This window comes from Charadrius vociferus, unplaced genomic scaffold (genome assembly GCF_000708025.1).
Source record: "Charadrius vociferus isolate BGI_N301 unplaced genomic scaffold, ASM70802v2 scaffold370, whole genome shotgun sequence".
NCBI lineage: Eukaryota > Metazoa > Chordata > Aves > Charadriiformes > Charadriidae > Charadrius > Charadrius vociferus.
The window spans coordinates 2,952,322-2,970,250 of NW_009646744.1; the positions used below are offsets into that span (position 1 = coordinate 2,952,322).

Consider the following 17,929-nt stretch of genomic DNA (forward strand, 5'->3'; position numbering starts at 1 on the left):
TGGAGGAGGGAGAGTGTGTGTGTGTTGGTCCAGGCCCTGTTTTTTGCCACCCACGCAAGACAGGTGACACGCGAGGCGACCCCCATCCTCGCCTGGCCGACCGGCTGTGGTGGCAACCCCTTTGTCCCCTCAGCTGGCCCTTGGCCTCTTCAGGTGGAGCTGGGCCCTCCTGCTGCGTCCCAGCCCGGCCTCTCCGCTGTGCTCGGAAATTAATAATTCCCTTCAGCACCCACAGCTCTTCTGCGTGGGGACGGTGTATATGCAGTGCTTTTACTTAGGGGATATTTCTTTTGGCCTGTGGGATCTTAATGCACGCGTACAGTCCACGGATGTATTTCCAAGTGGCAAATGCCTTCATTCACCTGCGTGTCAGGGTGTCTGGATACCCTCTGATATGTTCCTCCTGTGCCACTTTGCGTTCTAGCATAAGGCACGTGAACGGTATATGTTCTTGCAGATAGTTACAGATAGTTTAGTACACCCTTATTTGTGCGTAGCCCTTCTGGGGTAATTAATTAGTGAGCAGTTGCACCTTTAACTTGCATGCATTTCTCTCTGGATATCTCTCCAGAGAAAGTAACAGTTATCTTGATCCACGTGCTTTTTGTGAGATGAAAGAGTAGGAAGAACACTCGGTTATTATATTTCTTAAATTATGTTTTATTTCCATTTCAGTCTGCAGATGCCACAGTTTCTCTTACAACTTATTTTTTTGTCTGTATCCTTCAGGTTTTAGATGCAACCTTAAAAAAAGTCCCACGTGTTTGTCCATTGATCATTGTTGAGCAGATTCAACAAGTGGACTTTGTCTTTCTGCAGTCTAGCATTAAGTACGCTGCAGTGGCTGTCTTTGGGTGTGTTGACAAGTGTCTGGAGCCTTTTGCACTAGTCCCGTCGCAGGGAAACACGGTGGAAGTGCCCATCAGGAAGGAGATGTTTGATCCATCTCTTAAACTTCAAAATCTTTTAGTGGGAGGAGGAGGAGAGGGAAGGAGAAGAGGGTAGGTGAGAACACCCACTGAGATGAATGAGCACCTCTTGCCTCTGCGAGCTATTGTTCTAGATTACAGCGAGGTCTGTTCCCTGGGGAGAAGAGCGGGTGGGCGAGAACACCCATGGAGATAAATAAGCACCTCCAACTCCTCAAAGTCATTGTTCTAGGCTATGGCGAGGTCCGCTCCTGTTTACATGGGAATAGCTCCTTGAGGTGAAAGAACAATTTCACAAACACTAATAATCCTTTCTTTATAAAGATCTACCTTTACCTGCTCCGTCATTCATATGCATATTTGGGTTGCCTTGAAGTTTGGTAATTACAGAACCACAGAGTAATCAGGGCGCAGTTTCACAACCTTACTCTTCTAAGCCAGTCTGTCTGGCCTGATGGCTGCCTTGATTCTGCGCTGCCACATCCTCAGCTGTGGGGGTTTTCCCCAACCTCCATTCCCTCTGCTGCCTCTGGGACTTGTCATACCCTTCCTTCAGGTCTTCTAAGTCTGTTGTCAAAGTCGTCTTTTTGAAGTCTGGTTAGTTTTTTAAGTAACTGTGACTGTGGGCGAGTGGGTCAGTGGCAGCCAGTGAGTCACGCGGCTTAGGCTGACCTGGGACCTCAGTCTGTCCCTGCGCTTCTAATGGGAATGTGTGTTTCTGTTCCGCTCTTGCCTCAATGCCAGCCAACTGTTGCCTTTGCTTTCTTGTTGGATTAGTTTTCACCTGGGTCAGATCCCCGGTGTTGGTTTGTCTTGCTCTTGCACAATAGTTAGTGTTGGCAGAAGGAGTGGGAATGTGGGAGAAGAGGAAAGGACAAGATTGTCCTGTTCAGAAAAAATGCGGCTTGAGAGTGGTTTCTATTGATTATGAAACCAAACTGTCAATTGTGTCGGTGTACTTGGAGTTGCACAGTTAATTAAATCATTCACATGATCTTCCGTAATTTGTGTCAAGCTGTCTTAACCCTTTCAGGTGTCCTGTTCTCATCATCACACAGTTATATGATCTTAATTTTGAGGTGGGAAGAAGTCAGCTGACATTCTTGCTGATGTTAGTAGCATCTAGTGACACTCTGCCCTTGGATATGACTTACTCGTTTTTTAAGGTTAGAAAGCCTGACAATTACTTGTTTGCCTGGTTTTGCAATCAAGTCATGAGTGATCCCTAAAAGTTCACAGTTTACTTGACACTTAGCCTAGCTAGTGCCTGACAATATCTAATCTTTGTGAGAGCAGCACGGATCTCTGTCCTTAATACAAAGCTGGTGCTTAGGCTTTGGAGAGCACTGTTTCTTCAGGGGTGTCTCAAAAGACTTGAACTCGGGGAGGCACGGGGGTGCACCCAGGTTGCAGCTCTCTAGTAAGGAGCAGGAGTCGCAGCCCCCTTGCAAGGAAAGGCTCCCCCTCCACCTGGCACGTCTGGGGAAGAGGAATTTGAAGGGGATGGGTATATCAACTCCAAATAACTCTTCCCTTAACTTCCATTGCATAAGAAAATGACCCTGGGTCACCGGGGGGAGGACCGTACTTGTAAGTTTTTTTATTGCTTGGGGAACTCTTAATTTCTGAGTCTTTTTGCACTAAGGATAATTGAGAAATAAATTGTTTTCAAAATTATGTTGTCTCTTCAATTTGCAGTCTCATGTTGTCATGTAGTAGCTCTAGCAAGTCAGTGCTGTAAAGAAATCGTTTCTTTTATTTTGTGTGTTTTTAATACAGTGTACCTAGTGTCAAATGATGAGAAAAAACATACTATGCGATCAACTGTGGAAAGTGCTTCATAAGCACAGTTTGGAGAAACTGGTTATCTAGCTTCAGGAGTAGATTAGATTTCAAATGTAGGTTCAGGTGTTACAGTGTATGTTGTGCCACTGGTAGGATTTCATAGTATTTTTCAAATATTTACATTTATGGGAATACTCAAGGTAAGGTGCAACATTGTGAAAACAAGCAGTTACGGGTTTTTAAAAATTGGGTAAGGCCCTACTTTAGCAAGAGTTAACATGTAGAAAAGGAGTTAACAATAAAAGGGACGCTTGAAAAAAAATTAAATTGATATAATTCATTCTTTTAACTGAGTGATGAAAGTATTTCTCACACCCGCTATCCTAAGAGGGAAGAGCAGAACCAATGCCATATCTCTGTTGCAATCTGTAAAGGGAAAATATTGCTGCTGCTGCTTAAATTCCCCCCTGCAAAGAAAATGAGCCCACTTTGGTATTCCCCAGGGCCTGCAGCCCCTGCGCTGTCGTACGTGGCATAGAGCGTTCTTTATGCAGAGATCTTGAACAGAGCTGGTCCTGTGCTCCGCTCTGGCGGTTTTAATTGGTAGAAGTGACTAGTACTAGTGCAGAAATAATACTTGTAGCTGCTTGTGTTTTTAAGTAGTGTCTTATACTTTGTATATATTGGCTGTCAGCGAGGTTGGATGATGATGAAAATGTACTGCTGCAGCCTCCTACAGCTCTGTCAATACTGTTGAAATCATTACAAACTTGGCAGTGGAAAACTTCAGGAAAATGAGTGGGTTTTATATACTAACTCTCATTAAAGGCAAAATGGTCCCTGTTGGACAGGGACTCCTACTCCTGTAGGACTTTACCTTTCCTGGTATTTGTCATTTGAAAAGCTGTAATATAGATGTGCTTCCAGTTTTGTTCATTTTTGTTCCGATTGAAGCGTCTTTTACCAGAAGTCAAAAGCACTTGCTGAGTCAGGTCTGTTCTGGTGCTAACCAGTCTGTAGTCACAGAAAGCAGGCTGGGGTGGGTGAGACCAGAGCCTGCTTCTTAGGTTGGAACTGATTATTCTGCTTAATGCAGATAATGGGTCACAGGTCCAGTAGTCAGTATAAAATATTTAATGAGCAAGTGCCTGTTCCAGGAGGCTCACATACTTTTCTCTGCTCATCAAAGTTTCTTTTTTTTTTTTCTACGCTGGCAGCTAAATTCTGCCCATGAAGAAGGTAAAGGGCGTGATGTTTGAAAGCTAAAGACAGCATCATGTCGTAACCCAAGAGGGTGTTTTTATGTAATGTGATTTGAGTAGCTTTGATCTTGAAATTTTGTGTAGTGAACAAGAAATGAATGGGGATTTTCTGCATAGTTTCAAGCCTAGAGAGATGGGCCATACCAGAAACAGAATCTTTAGCAGTTGTCAGCTAGAACTGTGCAGTATGTTAACTTGTATTTAGGGATACAAGGATACACTCGCTCTGTCTGTCTGAAACCTGTAATATCACTGGAGTTAGGTGAAATTTCTTAAGGTTCTTGCTATATCTGTATGGCCTATAATATGCTTTCTGTTTCATCTCCCAGCAGAAGAAAGCAAACAATATAAAGGTTGACTGTGAAATACCAAAAAAAAATCTTAATGGCAGCCTCATACGTCATGTAGTGACCGATCAGCAGCCTGGCTGTCATCTGGGCAAAACAAAACTTCAGACTCACCTCACCAGTGCTAAAGCAGGTTAACTTGGCAGGTACTCAGGAGAGCGGCAGTGCAGCGGCTTTAAAAGTGGGGTCATTTTTTAAAAGGAAGGGTCGTTACCACATCCAGAAATCCCCCTGCAGCAAAGATATGTGGGTCCCAGATGGATGGTCCGGTTTCTTTCTTTATTTCTAGCAGCGGCGGAGCTTCTGTGCTTCATTGCACAGGAAACTCTAATGCTGCCTCTCTTTTCCCAAAGCTGGCTTATCCAGTTGTCTCCTCCCTTCCCCAGCATTTGTATAGAAATAAATTACCAGATAGAAAAGGATCCATGCAGGAAATCCTCTACAGCCACTTTCCAGTAAAAATCTTTTTGAAATACGACTAAATTTCGTTACTACAATGCCTCATCTTAACTATTTGTTTACACATTCAACCAGTCAGTTGAATCAGTTTAAAAAAATATTTAAGTAAACTGTTGCAAATATTTTTTATGTGTTTATTCACAGGTTTAAAACAAGAAAGTTACATTTTGCTGGAAACTTTTTGGCCAGTTTTATTTAAGAATGCTTGCACACGAAGTTGTATGTGTTTGGCTATACAATTTAGCTAGAGTGTGATTTTTAAATTGGCATAGCTTTGCATTTTACACCAATTCTCATTTATACTGTATATCTCCCTGCCAGGAAACCTGCTTCCACTCTACAGATAGATTCACTACATTCTTTTATTCCCCACTGTACTGTGAATGAAGTAAAATTGTGCTGGAGATGTCCATGTTAGGGTAATTAAGCTTGATTACAGATTTCCTTTTTTAAACTTTTCGGAAAAAAGTCTTAAATCAAAAAACACAGAATACAAACCTTGGCTACTACTTGAAATTTTCATGGTTTGATGAAAAATGGTGCAGAGAGGCGGGGGGGGGAGCATTAAAAAAAGAAACCGTTGGCAGTCTTCCATGAAGATTGTGGGGGTTTTTAAGCTTCCTCTTATAAGAAATTTTAAACAGTTACTGATTTGTACGTCTTTCTTCTGTCATCAATTAGAGTGATACTGGCTGTTGCCAGATGGAAGGTAAACTAGCATTAGCCAGGTTTTGTATGTAAAGTTAGTGTTTGTCGAGAGCTCTCAGGGATATTGCAGTAGACACAAACCACATGGATATAGTGATGAAGCTGCAACGTGTGCCAGTTACAGCAGGATATATTCACCGTCTAGGAGTACCTGCAATGGTTCTCCCCAGGAAAGATGGATGGGCTCTGTAGTAAAAATCCCCCTGACTTTAAAGAGGAGAAAAAGCAGAGAATAAGAATGTAACACAGGAAGGAGTATGAGCAGTGGTTGGTCTCCTGAGAAATACCAGGGGGCCTCACTTTATTCGGTGCCTTCTCCCTGCTCTGGAGTGTTCCTCAGATGCTGGGCAGCTGAACTGATCCTTCTTTGTGGCAGCCGAGCTCGGAGCGGCTTGCTTTTTGGGGCTGAAGCCAGTATTCCTGTGTTTAAAGTGAGCACAGAGACAAGAATGCTGCTAACCGCTCCAAGTATTCTCTAGTGTATCAACAAACAGATGAATAGCCTTTCAGAGCCGCTGGGCTTACTCTCTCAGCAGCAGAAGTACATTATCAGAACCCTTATGTTTGCAATCATGTATCATGAAAAATCTCAGGTATTTTTTGTGACAGCAGGGACCCTATTCTAGTAGGGTTAGAGGAAGGTAACATTTTTTTGCTGCTGATTACAGAAAACTTTAAGCTTCGCTTTTATTGCTGCACAGAAAAGTCTGTCTGGTCTCTTGACCTGTAGCTTACTTCCTTTGTTCTTTGCTAAGTGCAGGCTTGCTAATTATTCTTAGTTGTTTCATTTGCTAGTCAACACCTGCAATAACAGTGGTTTCATGTTTTTTCCACTTTACTCCACTTACCACACCAGAATGGTAGCACTCAGATAATCTCTGCTGGAACTGTCTAATATTTAAACTGTATTACTATCATAATTTCACTATTTGACATAAAACCATATTCATATATTTGCACAAGAGTAGTGCACACATGGTAATGCGCATTTGACAAGCCAAGGTAAATTGGGTGTTACAGCAGGAAGTCAGAAGGAAAGGGCATGGGGATTTACTCCTGGGTAAATAGACCGTCTCTGCTGTACGCTTTCTCTTTCGCTGGGAGGAGACATTCATAACTGCCAGATAAATTCCAGTAATCAATGGTAGAATTTAAATTGGGATGCTGTAGGTGATATTCCAGAGCGACTGCAGGGGAAATACAATAAATCTTCCAGAACTTATCTACTAGAGAAATTTACCACAGGAAGAAATATTTGGTGTCCTAAGCATGACTGTAGGGCGTAGAAGTACTCTGATGTGCCAGATATTGATCAGCTTAATCTTGTCTTCAGTGTGGCTAAATATTATTATCTTAAACTGAGTATTTGCAGCTCATTAAATTGTAGAACTGATACAGTTGAATGGGTGAAAATACCATCATGTTGCTCCTTGAGTGGCTTACTGGCTTCTTATGGTATTGCCACTATTAAGAGATCTCAGGCAGTACCTGTGCAGTTGGTATTTAGAAGCATCAATAGTAAAAAAAATTTAGAATATCAGTAATATTGTTAATTGTTGTGATTCTACCCTAGTACCTGTGCTGCAGGGATTTGATATGATGGATGTAAGCATAACCAATTTACTTAGAAATAGTTGCTTGTGACTGTGACAGTGACCCTGCGTGGCTTCTAGCAGCTGGACATCAGTTTGTCCATTGGAACTGAGGTTAGCCTGCAGTAACATGCGGGTGAGAGTCACCCTTCTACCGTCCTGAAGATAGGGTTTTAGCACAGAATGATAGAATGGCTTGGGTTGGAAGAGACCTTAAGGATCATCTAGTTCCGACCCCCTGCCATCAGCTGGGCCACCTCCCACCAGCCCACGTTTCTCCAAGCCCCGTCCAACCTGGCCCTGAACACCTCCAGGGAGGGGGCAGCCACAGCTTCTCGGGGCAACCTGCCCCAGGGGATCACCACCCTCACAGGAAAGAATTTCTTCCTCATATCTCATCTCAATCTCCCCTCTTTCAGTTTAAAACCGTTCCCCCTCATCCCGTGGCTCCCCTCCCTGATGCAGAGTCCCTCCCCAGCTCTCCTGGAGCCCCTTTAGGCACTGGAAGGGGCTCTGAGGTCTCCCCTTTTTCGCCTTCTCTTCTCCAGGCTGAACCCCCCAACTCTCCCAGCAGAGGGGCTCCAGCCCTCCCAGCATCTCCGGGGCCTCCTCTGGCCCCGCTCCAACAGCTCCGTGTCCTTCTGCTGGTGGGACCCCCCGAGCTGGAGGCAGCACTGCAGGGGGGTCTCCCCAGAGCAGAGCGCAGCAGAGGGGCACAATCCCCCCTCGCCCTGCTGGCCACGCTGCTGGGGATGCAGCCCGGGGTGCGGGGGGCTCGCTGGGCTGCCAGCGCACATCGCCGGCTCACGGGGAGCTTCTCACCCACCGACACTCCCAAGTCCTTCTCCTCAGGGCTGTTCTGAATCCATTCTCTGGCCAACCTGGATTTGTGCTTGGGATTGCCCCAACCCCGACCTTGTTGCTGGCTGGGGTTAAACCATGACAGCCACCGAATTTGTCAGGCACAATTTGCCCTTAGGGAAGAGAGGAGATTCAGTTAGAAAGGTTTTGAAATTGCAGTGGGTAAGTGGATGTTGTATATCTTGTTTGCTGAAATGCTTTTGTTCAGTTCTTTAACGTACTCTTCCCTAATTATACCTATCTGAATAATACATGGTTTAAATTGTCATTTTTAACTATGTGTAAAGGTTACCGTGCAAAACCTCAAGTGAAAGCGTAATAAAACTCATTTTAAAAAGTAATTTACTGACATCAATACTGTTTACTAAAAATAGACAAAGTAGTTTGGACTAATTTTAAGAAACAGAGGTAGCTTTTGAAAGATTCTTACTTGTGGAATGCTGTAGTATTATTATATGTTGATACATATTTGTCTCTCTTATTTTTGGTAGAAAATGATGCACCCTGTTGCCAGCAGTAATACAGCTTTCTGTGGGACCGGCAAGAGTTCTTGCCTTAACGAAGACAATGTGAGATCTGCCGATCAGTTTGACTTGTATGCCACGCAGCAAAGTAAATACAGCCACGCAGTCAGCCACAAACCAATTGCGTGCCAGAGACAAGATGCGTTGAACGAATCGCACTTGCAGACCACAAGTGGCAGGAATATAGAGACAAAAGATGAACTAAAGAAAAAGAAAAACCTCAACCGATCTGGTAAACGTGGAAGGCCGTCAGGGACCACAAAATCAGCAGGGTACCGAACCAGCACAGGTCGACCCCTGGGGACCACCAAAGCAGCTGGATTTAAGACAAGTCCAGGCAGACCCTTGGGTACAACTAAAGCAGCAGGATACAAAGTCAGCCCAGGCAGACCTCCAGGTAGCATTAAAGCTCTATCACGGCTTGCAAATCTAAGTTATACGTGTGGCAGTGCAGCTTTTCCCTACCCTATGGTGCATAACAGAGGAGTACACGCTGCTGGTGAAACTAGCAGCAAAATGAAACAGCCTAATGAATGAAAGGAGGGAATTAGTAACTCCTTACTAATCTGCTTTACTCTGAATTTTGGCATGTTTCTTGCATTTTGTTGTAGTGTTTGCCTGAGTTTCTAGATTTTATTTTTATTCAAATAATGCCATAGCGTACGAGTGCAATTCAGTAACTTAAAGCAATGTTAAGAAGGCACTGGTTTAAAGGGGGTTTTGTTGGTTTTAAGTCATAATTTATAAGCAAGTATGAAGTGTTGCATATGCCTTGGTGTCGATACTTACGTAATGTCCATGTCCCTACTTTTACATTCAATTTCTGGTAAATCTAGTTGTATGGTTATGCATTAAATAATTGAAATAAGGAGGACAGAATTAGCTGGCTGTTGGTTCATGATGTGGCCTATCCCACAATAAGGAACTTAGCCAGGTGAGTTATCACTTGATAAGAAAAATTGATAAAGAAAGCAGCAAGCTATATTTTCCACTTCTGCGGGAGCTTCTACAGACCTCAAATAGATATTTAAAAAAAAAAAAAAAAACAAACAAAAAACCCCAACCTTTTTTCTATAGTGCTGATTTCAGGTGGCTCTTGTTTCTGGAGTTTTCTGGAGTTGTAGCAGTAAGACAATTTCAACTAATACTCCAAAAATATTTTTGAAAATACTAAAGGAAACTGAGCATTTGTACAGCGCGTCACAGCTTCACAGCGCCTTATTAATACAAGCTAATTTGCCTTTAGGTGATAGCTGTTCTTTTAGTTATGCTGTTACAGGATTCTGCTCTGTAATTTTGAAATGCCTAATAGTACATATACCAAACCACAAATAATTCTTTGAAATTTGAAATATTTTATAAGAAATTAAGTACTGTTCATTCTAGTTACACACTTGTTTAATATCAAGCAGTATGTTCTTAAATCTGTAAATAGCTATTTACACTGTTTTTTGCCTTTAAAATCTGTGCTTAGGTGGTGACAGTTTAATAGCTTTTAAAGTATTAATCTATAATGTTTACAAATTAAACTTTTTAAATAGACACTGTTGCCAAGTTTTCAGACTTAGTTTTGCCAGATATTCCTGGAAATACAGTTATTTCGTTGTTTGACACTTATACTATATTTAAGTTATGGAAACTTATATATCTACCAAAGGACACCATTTTCATGATTTATAAAAGCAAACTGTATAGCTGATGCAAACAGGATGCAGTTTACTGCACTGCTAGACCCCAGATATAGAGTAATTCATCTATGCATGCAAGCTGAAAAAAAACCTTGTTGGTTAACTATAAATACCTTTCTTGACTCAAACTAAAACCTTCCCTCCTTCCAAAAGAAATGTTCCATTTTTCAACTGGGTGTGTTTAATTTTTTTTTAAGTGTGAGAGAGAGTGTGTGTGTGTGTGTGTGTGTGTAAAATACTTTAATCTAGACTTCAGAGAAATCAATCATCAATGTTGCATATTGTTTGTTCTAAATTTATTTTACTGGAATTAAAGCTTTTTTTTTTCTCCATCTGGAAGAAAGTTTACGTTTAAGTTGTTTCACGTATAATATGACATTTTGATAAATTTGTAGCTTCAAATATCTTGGGAGGGGGAATATATAGAGTTTGCAGATTTGGGGGAGCAGAAAAATTTGGGTTAATTGAGCCTGTGCTGAATGAGTAATGATGCTGATAATTTTTGTTAACATAAATGCTATTCTGGCCTGCTGTCATTTTGATGAGAACTCTTAATTTCAGTGATGACAACTTAAGAAACAGATGTCATGTTTCATACCTTTTTTATCAGGAAAAAAGCAGCAAGCCTTCAGGTGTTCCAGTGATGCCTAACACATATTGAGCTGGACTTTATGCTGTACTTTACAATAGGTGTGTTGAATTGTTTTGGGGGAACTGTGTATGCACTGGCAACTCAGACAATGAACCTCAACTGTACTGGATGGCTCCTTTAGTCGATAGATGAACTAATGGCAGCTAAACTGCTACTAAAAATAGTTTCTTCATGCTGAAGCTATGAAATCCAGTTATACATTCTGTTCTTCAACAAACTCGCAAGTCTGAAATTTAGCAATCTTTCTCAGAACGATGTAACTTCTGACACATGCAGAATGCTAATGTGAGTTAATTCACCCTCAGGATCTGTGTTGTATTGGCTGTTTTTAATCAAATGATTTTTCAACAAAAGACTGCTTTAAGTTCTTTCTGAACTCAGCTGGGAAAGCAGTCCTCTTCAGCTGAATGTAGTAACTGCAGGAGTGTCACACCTCGCTGGCAAGGAACGTGTTGCATGTCACCACTGTACCTTGGAGAAACTCCACTTCTTACCTCCTCCTCTTTATCCTGTTTGCTCCTGTTCCGTTTCTCACTTGTGCATCGACTCGATGGTGCTGTGCTGTGTGTCAGGAGATAATGCAGATGTATCGCTGTTCTGCTAGTGTAATGAATTTTGTATTCAAGTATGCTGATGAAATAATGAAATCATCTAAGCAATTTCTGTTCATTACAGTGTTTATTAATTATATCAGGTGGAATATAATCCCAGTAAAAAAACAATTAACGTTGTCAATTGTGAAATGATGAGCATAAAGTAGAAAAGTGTTCAGAGAGTCTAACGGGCTGCTCGGCACTCTAGATTTAGCAAGGAGACCAGAAGTGCACTGCTGGGCATTTCCGAATGCTGGTTTATTTTCTATCTGACTGCAGTTTACTGGTGCCATGCAGTGAGGAGAAGAAAAAAGAAGCTAAGAGATTCAAAGTCAACCTGAAACGGAATTTTCAAATACTTCTGCTTTTCCGATGTATAATCTGCAGAATACATTGTGCTTTTTTTTCCACACTTTTCTTTCCGTGACAAACACTGAAACAGCATGTTAATGCCTAAACTTTATTAGTACCAATGGGAAAACTGGCCTTTTCCCCCCATAGTATAAAAACATTACTTGTAAGGTAAATTGCTTATTTTATATTATATATCATAATTCAGCTATTCATAAGCTAGGATCACTGTTGTGTGTTAACACTGTTCAGAAGATCTAAATGTCAAGTTTGGTTTTAATAATTCCTTTTAATTATCAAGTTTCTAACGTCTTATTTATACATAAATGAAATGTATTAGCTTGCTATTATTCCTTAATGATGCTATACAAGTTCACTGTTTAATATACATATAGTAACTACTATTCAGTTTCTGATTAAATTTACTTAAACTTTAAAACCAAATAATTTTGCTACTATAAAGTCTTGCACTGGACATATTCAAGATGCTAGCACCATATTTTGGCAGAAAAAAAATCAGATATCATCAGAAGTGGCTGACTGATATCAAAGAGTATTTTTAAAATCAGCAGTTAGCTTTGTCATTAAAGCAATGCTCTTTATAGCTTGGATTTAGTTTGAACTAATCAAAATAACTCTGTATCAAGAGCCATTAAAGATCTCTGTTCTGAATGAATATATTTTAATTTTGTCTGTAAGATCTTAGAGTTCAGTCAGGACAAAACCAAGCCTTGTCAGTGAAAAGTGATGTGTCTGTGAAAAGAATTACTTGGAACTACAATACACAGAGTAATTCAGATGAGAATTTAACTCCCTCCCCCAGTTTTGAAGAGCTTTAAAAGGCAGAGCAATGTGAAGTCATTTGTCCAATGGTTTCATTAGCTGTGACTCTGCTATTCTTTGTTCTGTGTATAATAATGTTTCACGCTATCCTTAGAGTTGGCAGTTAAAACATTTGATAACAATCATAAATACTTTGAACTGCAGACTTCATTTCTGACCACAAAAGAAGTTTATTCTTCTCTATTTTAATGCATATATTTTAACACTGCTTAAATATATTTATGACTTTAGTAGAGACTAGACCTTTCTCCTTGTGATTTCTTTTTATCCAAATAGATAAAGCTGTATTCTGAAATTTGAACCACTTTCTGATACTTTAATCTTTCATCATTTGCTTTTCCACAGGTTTACTTTGGGTAAAACAGTAATCTGTTAAATAACTAGTATCAGCACCCCGTCCTCTGCTGTAAAAAGCCTGACTAGATACTGTGTATGTTTTTATGTCCATGAACTTGAGCTACTCGTGTGCAATTATGTGTATGGGAATGGAGTAGTGTTCATGATCTGTATTTACATCATCATATGGATGTATATTTATTAATAAAGTTAATACTTTAAAACCTAACATTTTTTTCTCCGGTCTTTTTTTTAATTATCTTTTAAATTCTGGCTGCAGATGCCTACTGACAGCGTTACCAGACCAATGGCCTTAGCCCTTCTCGCTTGTAAATGGGAATGCTGTTTGTTCTCCCGACGGTTCAATCATAGTTAAGGGACTCGAACTGGCACTGAAATGTTTGGTACACCTTGTACAGATTTCACTTAAAATCCGGCGGCTGGTTGTGCTTGTCCGTTGCCTCCCTAAAGTGTAACTGAATCTGACTGCAGTAGACTGAGTGTGTTCGTGCCTGTGTGGACTTCAAAATGCACACAGGATTTGGGAGAGTTGGGAGGCCACTGTATTGTGTGATTTTTAAATTGCATAAATAAGCCCACCTTTCCAGTGTACTTTGCTTTCTGAATTTCAGTATGAGATGTGCATTGCTTGTTACGGGCAAGTCCCATATATTTTAATTAAGGCAAAAGGCTTGTATGAATTCTCAGGTATCAGAAAATAGAGGAATGTTGCTTATTTTTTAGTGACTTGAAAATGCTGATACAGTAACTTAATTGTTCTTACCCTTTCACTCAAATATAAGAAGAGTGGAGGAAAGGAGTTATAGCTATGTACATATAAATAGTAAGTTGCTAACTGGTTTTTCCTCTGTGGCACATGGAAATCAATTTGAGAGTACTCATAAACTAAACTTCATGGAATTGCGGTCATTATTAATTATTCTGTGATGAATAAGATGTATTTATCCCTGTATTCTAGCAATATTCCAATTTTTTGGTAAGATTTGCTCTGCGTACCCCCCAATGCCTCTTTTTTTTTTTTTTTTTTTTTTTCCTTTCCTTCCCCCACTCCCCTACTGAAGTTTTTCCGTAACTTTGGGGGAAGCTGCGCAGCCCTGCCTGCCAGAAGCTGCAATCTAGACTGCTGGATGTGCGTCCTCCCCTCGCTCTCCAGCACCCTCTGTTTTCTCCTCCATGTACTTTCAAAAGCCTTGAATACCTTTAGAGTTGAAATGGTTTAAATGACAGCTGCAGTTATTTTGCAGACTTTCAAGTTGCTTTTACCTGAAAAAGACACCTGATGCCTTTTTTTTTTTGTGTGTGTTGGCCATTCTAGTCATCCTAAATATTTGGTTTTCAAGGTGACCGGCGATGTTCAGAACAGAGTTCAACTACAGTCTGCCATGTCCTGGTCTAAAAATCAGTTCCTGGATGTGGTTCTTTGAGTGGAATGGATTCTTTTCTCGGTTGTAATGAAACCTTAAATATTAGATATTAAGTCGGTCATAAATTATGTCGTACAAGAATACAGGCTTTTCAGCTGCATTAGAAGTCGCTTGACTGCTTCCGTGGCTGCTGTGTTCTCTGCCATGTAATGAACTGAGCGGTAGAAGTCGCAATGCAGCCTGTTCCCTCGACACGCAGTTGGTGTGCGAGGCCAGGTGCAGTTTCTGATGCCAGGACCAGTTTGTGATTTATTCATGGTGACAGACTAGCAGTGCTGGGGTGTCAGCTACTCAAGCTGGACATCTTGAAGGAGTCTTTAAGACGGTTATATCTTTTAATAATTTCATTTATGTGTATGATGAGACACCAAGGCTTGCTTTGGGGCTGGACTGGCATTTTTATGGTTTTGTACCTCCTCAGTGTGATCTCTTAAAGTAGCACAAATAGTACAGGGTGAAGTAGTGATATCATACCTATTAAATATGCCGGCTCAACAGAGTGTGGTTTTGGACCAAGACAAATGAAGATTGTTCTTGACAGTTAATCATTTAAAGCTGTAATGCCTAAAAGTAAAGGGCTGACTCGCTGCCTTGCATTGCATGCTATTTTTATCAGGGTTCTGCCTTTGGCTCTGTGTTTATTGTTTAACATTTAAGAGAGAGGTGTGGCCTGACCGTACTGAATTGGCAGCCCAAAAGCTACTGCGTTCTGGAGTTGGCTCTTGCCCAGGTTCCCTGCATGGCCTAGGGATGGCAATGTCTCCTCTTCCCCATCGGTAAAAACACGGCAAAAATATTGGCTTATCTTGCAGGATTGCTGGAAGGAACTATTAGTTTAACTACTTTGAAGCTGAAAAATGTTGTGGAATTCTTAAGTGTTGTTTAAATGATTTGAGGCAGATAAATCATTCTGCCTTTCATGTTGGTTTTTTTCATACCACAAAAGTTTGTTGTAATTAGTGAAAAAATATCATAGTAACAATTAGTGCAAGTTTGATTACTTAGAGTAGACCTTTGAGATATGCATAATATTCAAATGTGTATTTGCTGCTTCAAGTAGTCGAATTCTTAAATAAAAATAGTCAACTGCAGCCACACTGAGAAAACAAAGATTGCAAAGTTACACGTCCCAAATATAGGTATAGGTTTAAGTTGCCTGTGCAACCTCAGCCGGCACTCCTGACTTGAATGCTCGTCGTGTTTTTATTCTACTTCACCTTTGCGCCACTGAATATACAGAATTTCATCGCTGTGAGGACGTGTCAGGATTACACAAGTAGAACCCTTGGTCTTGGTGAAGGTGCTGGCATTGCCTCTTTGTCCCAGTCTGTGTCCTCTTTTGCTCCATCTCTTGCCATGAAGGAGCTTGCCCAGCGCAACTAAAATCTGGGGAGGGGAGAAGTCCAGCTCCTGGAATCTAAGATGCACAAATGACCACTGAGTTTTGGTGTTTATTCATGGGTGGAACAAAAGACTCATGTTTTGCAAATCTTCCTCTTTGCTAAACTTCAGATCGTTCCCTAGCAAACAGAGCTTTTATAACGTGTCCAAGATTTTTTAATAGATGCAAAACAATGTATTTTTTTACTAGACTTTTTTCCTGAAAACAGACATTTGGCATTAAAAATCAGAAAAATGTAAGCCACTGAAAACAGTTCTGCAACAAAACTGGCAGGCATCATAAGAAATGTGCCTTCTTTGTAATACATAAGCACCAGGATAGCATGTTTGTTGCGAGTTAGAGATAGTCAGGCTTTATCATACCTAATTCTTGGGAGTACATCAGCGTTCCATTAACAGATTACTTACTATAGTCACCGTAAAGAAGAATACAATTTTGCACAAACCTTTTGATTTGTGTTACGGTTAGGATTAAATCCACAGAAGTGTCTCAGCTGGAGGTATGCTGCCAGAAAGCTATCTGTTATTTTAAAGGTTTGGAACATTATCCCCCATGTTTGAGACCCAACACCATCCAGGGCTGCGGTAGGGGAGATGCCAGACCCTGACGGCACAGAGCCGAGAGCTGGGAACCGCACGCAGTCCTTGGCCAGGACAAGGAAAATTGTTTTCAAGTTGAAAATGCCACTTTCTCCAAACCAAAGATAAGGAAAATTGGGAATGGGGCAGCTTTTTCCTGACTCATCTGCACCAGCTTGAATTCCTTACGGGCTTCTGCTTTCAAGCTTGCTTGCTTGGTCTGTGTCAGCTGGTCTAATTAAATATTTTCTCTCTATGTGCAATCCTCATGTTTTATATCTTTAGACTTTTATGTCCTCAATATTAATGCTTATGCAAACGGGACTTTGAAAGAAAAAAAACCTTCCAAGCAAGAAAATGTGCATTTTGAGAAAGAACAGAGTTGGAGAAGTGTCCCCTAGTAAAAACAAAGACAAAAATCTAATTTCTGTAATAAAGGGGACACCCATCTCCATCTATGCTCATGTACAGTGTTTTCCTTGCTTTTTTGCCTGTGTGCGTGTATGGTTCATACTCTTGTAATTCATGATTTTCATTCACTTTTTGACAGATGCAGTTTTGGCAAAATCTCATTGTGTGGTGCTGGCAGTTTGAAGAAACATGGTAAAAACTGGGGGATCTTGAAGTAACTATGTTCATTTTCAAAATGCCACAAATAGTCCTGAAGCTTCACTATTAAACGGAAACAAAGTACTAATTCTGTGACAGGAGGAATATTATGTTATTTCCTTGAAAGAAATACCACAATACTTATCTTGCCTTTCAGCCTGGGAGCGTTGGTAGTATGCTGATGGACAAGAGCTCATCTTTTCTTTTTTGCTTTAAAAACTATGCCTTTAGTTTGCAGCCTTTTACCCTTACCCCAGCCTGGCTGTAGGTTAAAATTTAGTTTTCATGTGCAAACATCCCAAACTGACTCTGTGCTTTTCTATAGTGGGTGGACGTAGGCAAATCCTTCCTCGGGCAGACCTGCTCACAGCAAGCCCTTAGGGCTGCGATACCGGGTTGTAACAAAACACTCTTTTGGAATGAATTACAGGGCGCGTTTCTGTGCCCGCTCAATTACCCTTCAATCATAACATCCTGTCAAGTCCTCAGGATGACATTTCCCTCGTTGCAAGAATTTTTGACCTGAACTAATTTAAATCAACAGTGAAATGCCTGATGACCTCCAGCAGCGTCAGCAGACCGTAACTTGTTACACCGTGTCGGTACAGTTGTCGATGGACTTGGCCCTGGGCTGCGAAGACAGCACAAATGAACCCGTGTCGCTGCTGCGCAGGCGGGTTCAGCCGGGCTGACACGAGAGAACTTCATTTAAAAACACACTATTTGTATTTAATAGTGGCAGAGACTGGGACCTGAGCTGAATTCTCTCGTGTTTTACTGCTGAGCGCCAGCCGATTCCTGTCCCCTCGTGTGACCATCACAGACAGCGGGCGGTATTTCTGGAGCCCGCACACGAAGGCCGCTGTGGCGATCGTGTCGCCGCCGCTGCGGCCTGCGCTGTTCCCCCCGCCCGCCCGGAGGCCTCTCCCACAGAGACACTAGCACGGAGAGCGGTCGGAGGAGGA

The 17,929-nt window shown here is 41.2% G+C and overlaps 2 protein-coding genes across 3 annotated transcripts in view; both read left to right on the forward strand.

The window, feature by feature from the left end:
- Positions 1-6,050: 6,050 nt before the first annotated feature.
- On the forward strand, positions 6,051-11,801 carry LOC104291678 (chromosome unknown open reading frame, human C5orf24). Of its 2 annotated transcripts, none has more exons than XM_009890943.1 (2): positions 6,051-6,083; positions 8,435-9,387. In XM_009890943.1, the coding sequence occupies exons 1-2, from the start codon at positions 6,051-6,053 to the stop codon at positions 9,002-9,004; spliced, it is 603 nt and encodes a 200-aa protein (XP_009889245.1). In that variant the 3' UTR covers positions 9,005-9,387. The 2 variants fall into 2 exon arrangements, with proteins under 2 accessions (XP_009889245.1, XP_009889254.1); XM_009890952.1 differs by lacking the exon at positions 6,051-6,083 and adding an exon at positions 10,766-11,801 and having other exon boundaries at positions 8,437-8,864.
- A 5,777-nt stretch (positions 11,802-17,578) lies between these two features.
- TXNDC15 (thioredoxin domain containing 15) overlaps positions 17,579-17,929 on the forward strand; it is a 3,554-nt gene continuing 3,203 nt past the window's right edge. Inside the window, exon 1 of the mRNA XM_009891409.1 lies at positions 17,579-17,641. Coding sequence (XP_009889711.1) covers positions 17,579-17,641 — 63 coding nt within the window. The remainder of the gene's footprint in view (positions 17,642-17,929) is intronic.

Coding starts and splice junctions, on each gene's coding strand:
- LOC104291678 (XM_009890943.1), top strand. CDS start 6,051: ATGTTTGCAATCATGTATCATGAAAAATCTCAG. Junction 6,084..8,434: donor TGTATCATGAAAAATCTCAG/GTATTTTTTGTG, acceptor TATTTTTGGTAG/AAAATGATGCACCCTGTTGC.